The sequence below is a fragment of the Alosa pseudoharengus genome, unplaced genomic scaffold (genome assembly GCF_046254945.1).
Source record: "Alosa pseudoharengus isolate Yale_2024_CS ecotype anadromous, Long Island Sound unplaced genomic scaffold, YU_APseudo_1.1 YU_APseudo_1.1_scf_21, whole genome shotgun sequence".
Lineage (NCBI taxonomy): Eukaryota > Metazoa > Chordata > Actinopteri > Clupeiformes > Clupeidae > Alosa > Alosa pseudoharengus.
Window position 1 is genome coordinate 2,327,483 of NW_027468674.1, and position 8,692 is coordinate 2,336,174.

General features: G+C 44.3%; 1 protein-coding gene across 1 annotated transcript in view; it reads right to left on the reverse strand.

Annotated features, from left to right (window-relative positions):
* Positions 1 to 5,300: 5,300 nt before the first annotated feature.
* Positions 5,301 to 8,692, reverse strand: part of proza (protein Z, vitamin K-dependent plasma glycoprotein a) — an 11,693-nt gene continuing 8,301 nt past the window's right edge. Inside the window, exons 9-10 of the mRNA XM_076297649.1 lie at positions 7,580 to 7,905; positions 5,301 to 6,746 (exon numbers count right to left, since the gene is read on the reverse strand). Of these exons, the coding sequence (XP_076153764.1) occupies positions 6,537 to 6,746; positions 7,580 to 7,905 (536 nt within the window). The 3' untranslated portion in view covers positions 5,301 to 6,536. The remainder of the gene's footprint in view (positions 6,747 to 7,579; positions 7,906 to 8,692) is intronic.

An 8,692-nucleotide genomic window follows, 5' to 3' on the forward strand; every position in this document is an offset into this window, starting at 1 on the left:
TTTTTATTAATTTATTTCTTTGTTATTTTTGTTATTGTCAATAAATATTATAAATAATATTAACATTTATAACATATTGCCTGCCTGTCTTGAATTAAGCAACAAGCCCCGAGAGGCCACTGGTTTTAGAACAGCTGTTAGGCATGATGCGCAATTGCGGAAGCAATCATTTCCATATAGGCTTGTAGGCTACTGGAGAACAAGTCATTGCTCATGATAATAAAAGTATAATGTTCATTCATTTTCACGGTATGGACTAGCAATGGAAAATAAAAACAAAATGTTGGCAATTGGTTATAAGCCAATGTTTTGCAATAAACGGATTTTTGTAGGCCTATTGTGACGCACGACGATTTTCTCCGTGCCAACGTCAAAACAACGTTACCCCACCGGACAAAATGAAGTTGGCACAACGTCAGTAAACAACGTCATGCCAACGGATGATATGCCGTTGTGCCAACGTTGTGCCAACGTATGCTTGCTATCTGGGACCTGGACTGCAGCGCAGCAGCTAAATATTCCACTGGGAACAAGGACAGGACACCATGACCATGAGCTAATGCCATTGTATTGTGTGACGCAATCCACAGAGCTAACATCCCTAAATGAAGACAGATGTGTGTGTTAACATCGTTGTTTAGAGTAGCTAGTCATGTTAGCATAACTATAGCCTCTCATGATATTACTAGCCATGTTAGTATAACTATAGCCTCTCATGTTAATATTACTACATGTTAGAATACTATAGCCTCTCATGTTAACATTACTACATGTTGGCATAACTATAGCCTCTCATGTTAATATTACCATGTTAGCATAAGCCTCTCATGTTAATATTACTACATGTTAGCATAACTATAGTTTCTCATGTTAATATTACTAGTCATCTTAGCATAACTATAGCCTCTCATGTTAATATTACTTGCCATGTTAGAATAACTATAGCTGCTCATGTTAATATTACTACATGTTAGCATAACTATAGTCTCTCATGTTAACATTACTAGCCATGTTAGCATAACTATAGCCTCTCATGTTAATATTACCATGTTAGCATAACTATAGCCTCTCATGTTAATATTACTACATGTTAGCACAACTATAGCCTCTCGTGTTAATATTACTACATGTTAGCACAACTATAGCCTCTCATGTTAATATTACTACATGTTAGCATAACTATGGCCTCTCATGTTAATATCACTACATGTTAGCATAACCATAGCCTCTCATGTTAATATTACTACATGTTAGCATACTATAGCCTCTCATGTTAATATTACTACATGTTAGCATTCTATAGCCTCTCATGTTAATACTGTATTACTACATGTTAGCATAACTATAGCCTCTCGTGTTAATATTACTACATGTTAGCACAACTATAGCCTCTCGTGTTAATATTACTACATGTTAGCATAACTATGGCCTCTCATGTTAATATCACTACATGTTAGCATAACCATAGCCTCTCATGTTAATATTACTACATGTTAGCATACTATAGCCTCTCATGTTAATATTACTACATGTTAGCATTCTATAGCCTCTCATGTTAATACTGTATTACTACATGTTAGCATAACTATAGCCTCTCATGTTAATATTACCATGTTAGCATAACTATAGCCTCTCGTGTTAATATTACTACATGTTAGCATAACTATAGCCTCTCATGTTAATATTACCATGTTAGCATAAGCCTCTCTTGTTAATATTACTACATGTTAGCATAACTATAGCCTCTCATGTTAATATTACCATGTTAGCATAAGCCTCTCTTGTTAATATTACTACATGTTAGCATAACTATAGTCTCTCATGTTAATATTACTATGTTTTATTACAGTTTTTCCCAGTTGCCTCTGTGCATTTAAGTTCTACTAATGAAACTTTAACCCTCTTATACTAAAAGTGTTGAGTTGCATTCTCTCAAGTACTATTTTATTTCTATTTCACATTTTTGGTAAAATGTCCTTTAGGATTCAATACATTTCTCGAAGGTCAACCGGTGATCAGCCAGTTTTCTAAGTTCAGAAGTGCATCATTAATCTTTAAATATCATAAAATATCACTGCATGTTTAATTATTGTTAAGTATTGCAATAGTCTGTTGTTCTGTTGGACTGTAGGTCTTTCTTTCTTTTGACACTGAATGACATCATCTGGCAACACAATCAGACATGTTTGTGCACAAGCGTGTCTTTCCCCGTCAACTAAAGGAGGTGGATACCGTTTCCTGAGTGTAAAAGAATGTGTGTGTGTGTGTGTGTGAGGTAGAAAAAGATTGTGTGAGAGAGAGAGAATGTGTGTGTGTGTGTATGTGCTTTCTTGTGAGCTGAAAGAGGAGTATGACGTTTTCTGAGTGTGAGAGAATGTGTGTGCGTGTGTGTGGGTGACGTTGTTAAAGAGAGAGAAAGTGTGTGTGTGTGTTTTCTGTGCATCAAGCGTGGTGAATGCTGTTGGAAGTGCCAGTCTAAGCCTCAGGAAGGAGCGTGAGTGTGTGTGTGTGTGTAAGTATGCTTGTGTGTGCATGTGTGTCAGTCCAAGTGTTTGTGTTATTTGTGTGTGTGTGTGTGTGTGTGTACCCCTGGGGGAAGCGGCCTCCACAAAGGGTCCCTGCGTTCTTGGGGACCAGGAGTGGTTGCCTAGGTGAACACCATAGCAACAGAGGAGTGAGGGCCCAAGCACTGGGGCCGTCTATTCAACTGCCCGACTGAAAAGAGGGAAAGAATGTTTCAGGACAGGTTTTGTCGTCAAGGTCTTTTTTTCCTGTTTTTGAAAAGTTCTCTCCTCCTGCTCCTGAGCTGAAGTCTTCACAGAGACACACCTTACCAACACACACACACACACACATGCTCGCACACACACACAGACACACATGCTCGCACACACACACACACACACACAGAGACACACACTGAGAAGGCACAGGCTGAAGTCTGTACCCTGAGACCAAGTTGCTGGTGTACCTTTGCAAAGGATCATGGGAATTAATTACATAACAGGCAGAGGATTGTTGGTTAGATGGGATGGTACACAGTCTCTCTCTCTCTCTCTCACACACACACACACACAATAAATTAAATGAAATACTCAGTGGACCTGCACATTCAAACAAAAAACATGGTGTGTGTGCGTGCGTTTGTATGGTGTGTGTGAGTGTGTGTATGGTATGTGTGAGTGTGTGTATGGTATGTGTGTGTGTAATGGTGTGTGTGTGTGCATGCATGTGTGTGTGTGTGACTGTGGGTCTAAGATGCATAACTAACACACACACACAGCACAATCTACATACCTGTCAGTTGATGCCAAACCAGCTCAGAAGAACCTGCGTCAGAACCCTAAGAACACACAGAACCCTCAGAACACACAGAACCCAGAGAAGAACACACAGGACACTAGAACCCAGACAGCAGACTAGAACCACCCGAGCCCAGACAGCACACAACACAGGACTAGAACCCTAAGAACTCAGACAGCACACGCCACCAGACTAGAACCACGCAAACCCAGACAGCACACGCCACCAGACTAGAACTACGCGAACCCAGACAGCACACAACACAGGACTAGAACCATGCAAACCCAGACAGCACACGCCACCAGACTAGAACCACGCAAACCCAGACAGCACACAACACCAGACTAGAACCCTAAGAACCCAGACAGCACACAACACTGGACTAGAACCCTAAGAACTCAGACAGCACACGCCACCAGACTAGAACCACGACAGCCCAGACAGCACACGCCACCAGACTAGAACCACGCGAACCCAGACAGCACACGCCACCAGACTAGAACCACGTGAGCCCAGACAGCACACGCCACCAGACTAGAACCCTAAGAACCCAGACAGCACACACCACCAGACTAGAACCCTAAGAACCCAGACAGCACACAACACCGGACTAGAACCCTAAGAACCCAGACAGCACACAACACTGGACTAGAACCCTAAGAACCCAGACAGCACACAACACTGGACTTCAGAGACACTAGAGTGTTTAAAAGAGCAGGCTCCATATTAGCTGTTTATCATAATGTTATCAAAATGTCATGTTTAAGGCCCTTACAGAAATATCTCTTCAACATGGCGCTCATTGGATTCCCCAGTTGGACAAACTCTCTCTATTTACGGCTCTGATCATCAGTATGCAATACTGCCACCTGCTGGTGGAGATGGGGTACTGCGTCTCTCCCTCTGAACTGGAGTGTGTAGAAGAGTGGGGTTCATATTAGCCTCCACTCCACAGTCCACACACACACACACACATGCACAAGCACACACACACACACACATGCACACATTGTTTGTGTACAAGTTTACAAAAGTTTACAAAAGTGAGTTTACAAAAAAGGAAGGTTCTGAACAATTCACTTAAGCAGTAGATTTTTCCGTTCGCCACCATCTTGCCAAAACCTTTCTTTTTAGTAAACTGTGTACACAATGTTCTCAATGTTCTCAATGCTCCAGTTCATGTGTAGAGTTTGAGCCTTCTTAGGCCCGATTCACACCGGGTCGGTGGCGTGAACGTGGCGTGTCTGTTGCGTGGCGGCTGCGTGGCGTTTTCTGTGTCTTCGTTTACCAGAAGCGTGTGTGATGCGGTGCTGCGGCGACCTCTCTGCCAATTAAAACGTCTCTTTTTCTCACGTCGTTTTTTTCTTCACTGTTTGGAATGGAAACGCTTCCAACACGCTTCCAACACGCTTCCAACACGCTTCCAACACGCTTGCCTGTGGCGTGACAAATAGACGCGAGTCCTGTTCCTAGCATGCACGCGTTTTCGAGGCACGCCTGAGACGTGCGTGTCACGCAGGCGGTGTGCAAGGTCGAACCTGTTACCATGAGAGCGGAAACGCCATGCAGCTGACACGCTCACTCCACACACACGCAGCTGACACGCTCACTCCACACACACGCCACACAGCGGACACGCTCACTCCACACACACGCCACACAGCGGACACGCTCACTCCACACACCCGGTGTGAAACGGACCTTAGTGTTTGATGTAATCACAGTAGTGCTCCTAGCACTGCCATTCAAAAGACCATTTGACCAGAAAACGACAATACGGTCAATCTTAAAAGAGCGCTTCCGTCCCAATTATGCTTTTAAACGAAAGTTTGACTCGAGTACATTCACAAAAAGACCCTAGGTTGCATTTTGGCGAGAGTTGGGATTTAAGTTGTTGCTTCTGTGCAAAGTGACTTCAAGTGCAGAAACACAGCTCCATTAGCATGTTAGCATGTTTGCTAAACCTTGTTTGAAAAGTACTCACAGAGACCCGCAGATAAAATGAGTTTGGTTTATTTCAACAACAAGCCTCACCAAATCATAGCTGATTATCAGAAACAGTATTTTATGGTTGGTAGGTAGTGGATGCTATTTAGATACAAGACTAAACAATTATGAAGGGCAGACATTCGCATAGCACAGGTATTAATTATGAAGGGCAGACATTCGCACAGGTATTAATTCAGAGTCACGGGGAGGCACAGCTGATCCCATCTGTGCCCATGGGAAAGAATACCTGGCCCTGGAACATGAATCAACTCAGACTCAGGCTTCATTAGATTAATATAAACACACAGAACGTCACTACAGGCAGGAGTTTACACAAGTTAGAGACCTGAAGTGAAGCAAGGTGCAAAAACACCAGATACAGTTTCCCTGTCCAATAGCATCTGTGTGTGTGTGTGTGTGTGTGTGTGTGTGTGACACTCAGTGGTAGTAAGGGGACAGTTGTAGCGAGTATTCATTCGGTCCGTAGCACTCACTATGCTGTCAAGACTGTGGGTACATGTAGGAGTAAGATCAGTTATTGTACTGTGTAGTATGTATGTAGCATGTGTACTAGATCAGTTATTGTGCTGTGTAGTATGTATATAGCATGTGTTCTATTGTGCTGTGCAGTATGTATATAGCATGTGTTCTATTGTGCTGTGTAGTATGTATATAGCATGTGTTCTATTGTACTGTGTAATATGTATGTAGCATGTGTACTAGATCAGTTATTGTACTGTGTAGTATGTATATAGCATGTGTACTATTGTACTGTGTAGTATGTATATAGCATGTGTTCTATTGTACTGTGTAGTATGTATATAGCATGTGTACTAGATCAGTAATTGTGCTGTGCAGTATGTATGTATGTATGCATTCAGATGCTAAATGTGCTATGAACCCTCCAGTGATTTCTACTCCTTGTGTGTGTGTGTGTGTGTGTGTGAGAGTGTGTAAGCATGTGTGTGTATGTGTGTGTCTGTGTGTGTGTGTAAGCATGTGTGTGTCTGTGTGTGTGTGTGTAAGCATGTGTGTGTATATGTGTGTCTGTGTGTGTGTGAGTGTGTAAGCATGTGTGTGTATGTGTGTGTGTGTGTGTGTGTGTGTGTGAGTGTGTAAGCATGTGTGTGTGTGTGAGTGTGAGTGTGTAAGCATGTGTGTGTGTGAGTGTGTGTGTGTGTGTGTGTGTGTGTGTCAGGATAGTAGCTGAAAAACACGCCCCCTATCACCTGGACCCGCCTCCCCTACAGGGTGTCCACCAATGGCTGGAGCCAGTTCATGTAACGTGACACCTTCTGCATGACGTAACCTTGACGACAGCCGGGCTCGGGGGAAGGGCTAATGACTCCGGTGAGGAAGAACACTTCCTTGTAGAGCGTGAGAACCGGGCTGCCTGGACCAATCACACAGTCCGCCTTCTCCCGGGGCAACGAGCAAGCCATCTTATTGGTCACCTGCAACACAACCACATTGGCAGGGTGAGGGGCCGGATGTCTGATTGGTTAATGCAGGCCACGGCAAACACACACACACACACACACACTCACATACACCCACCGCCACACACACACCCACCCCCACACACACACACTCACACACCCCCCCCCCCCCCCCCCCCACACACACACACACACACTCACAGACACTCACACAGGGACGCTTTTCCCAAAAGCATAGTTGCTAACCTGTTGGTGGGCAATGGGAAATTGCATAACAACCAACAAAGCTGCTAACTTAGTTAGCAACTATGCTTTGGGGAAACGCGCCCCTGTTTAGTTACACTATTGCAAAATGAGTGTCTCTCTCACACAATCACACACACCCGCACACTCACATACTCACACATACACACTCACACTCTCTCTCTCACACACACACACACACACACACACTCTCTCACACACACACGCACACTCACATACTCACACATACACACTCACACTCTCTCTCTCTCACACACACACACAAACTTTAGCTGTCTATTCAACTGCCCGACTAAAAAGAGGGAAAGAATGTTTTTCGTTTTTGAAAAGTTCTCTTTCATCTTGCCCATGAGCTGAAGTCCCTTAACAGACAAACACACACACACACACACTGACAGACACACTCTCACCCACTCACACACACACACACACACTGACAGACACACTCTCACCCACTCACACACACACACACACAAACACACACTCACAGACACACACACTGACTCACACACACACACTCACAGACACACAAACACACACACAGACACAGACACACTCACACACACACAGACACACACACTCACCTGGCCGTTGAACCTCTCCACACACTTGTCCAGTGTCTCGTAGGAGAGGTGGTTGAGTGTCAGAGATCCCTTCACCTCCGCCGCGTCAGAGGCTTGGCTCCACCCCGTGACCACACCCATGTACTTGCCAGCCAATAGGACGCTGTCTGCGAAGTCCCTCTCGGGCAGGCAGGCGGCGAGGACGCCCTTCTTGAAGATCATCTTCTCACGCAGCTCGACCAGCGCCAGGTCGTAGTCCGGCCGCCCGCTCACGTAGCGAGGGTGTGTGTGCACTTTATGCACGTAGAGCGTCTGCTCTCCTGGCTCCAGCGACGTCACACGCTTACCTGCAAAACACCACCACCTGGACTATTACATCATCATCAGGTATATAGTAAGTATATATACTCTTTTGATCCCACAGGGATTTATCCCAATCTGTGAATTAGTGAAACACACTCAGCACACAGTGAACACACAGTGAGGTGAAGCACACACTAATTCCGGCGCAGTGAGCTGCCTGCATCAACAGCGGCGCTCGGGGAGCAGTGAGGGGTTAGGTGCCTTGCTCAAGGGCACTTCAGCCGTGCCTACTGGTCGGGGCTCGAACCGGCAACCCTCCGGTTACAAGTCCGAAGCGCTAACCAGTAGGCCACGGCTGCCACCAAGCCGTGCACCAAGGAGGAACATTAAGGTACTCATGTAGTAACACACATTATTATTTTGTATTATTGTTATTAAATAATGTATTTATTTATTTTATTTGTTAGGGACCATGTATAATTTTTGACACATATGCTGCCATTTGATGCATTGTACCAGAGTTAGCCTAATTAGCATAGCTAGCTAATTTACATCTGCAGACCCTGGGCAGGGCACAGCCCTACATAAATATATTGCACATTGTGACACACACACACACACACACACACACACACACACACACACAGTGATGTGTATAACATGTTAGCACACTATTTAGTATACTAAATCAACACATCATGTATACTATGGTATTGGTTGCTAGGTTACGGGGACGCTGGCGAGACACGCCGCTCCGTCTGGCATCATGTTTTTGTTTGTTTTTATGTAATGTTCGTAATTTTATGTAATGTCATGTTTATTTTTTGTATT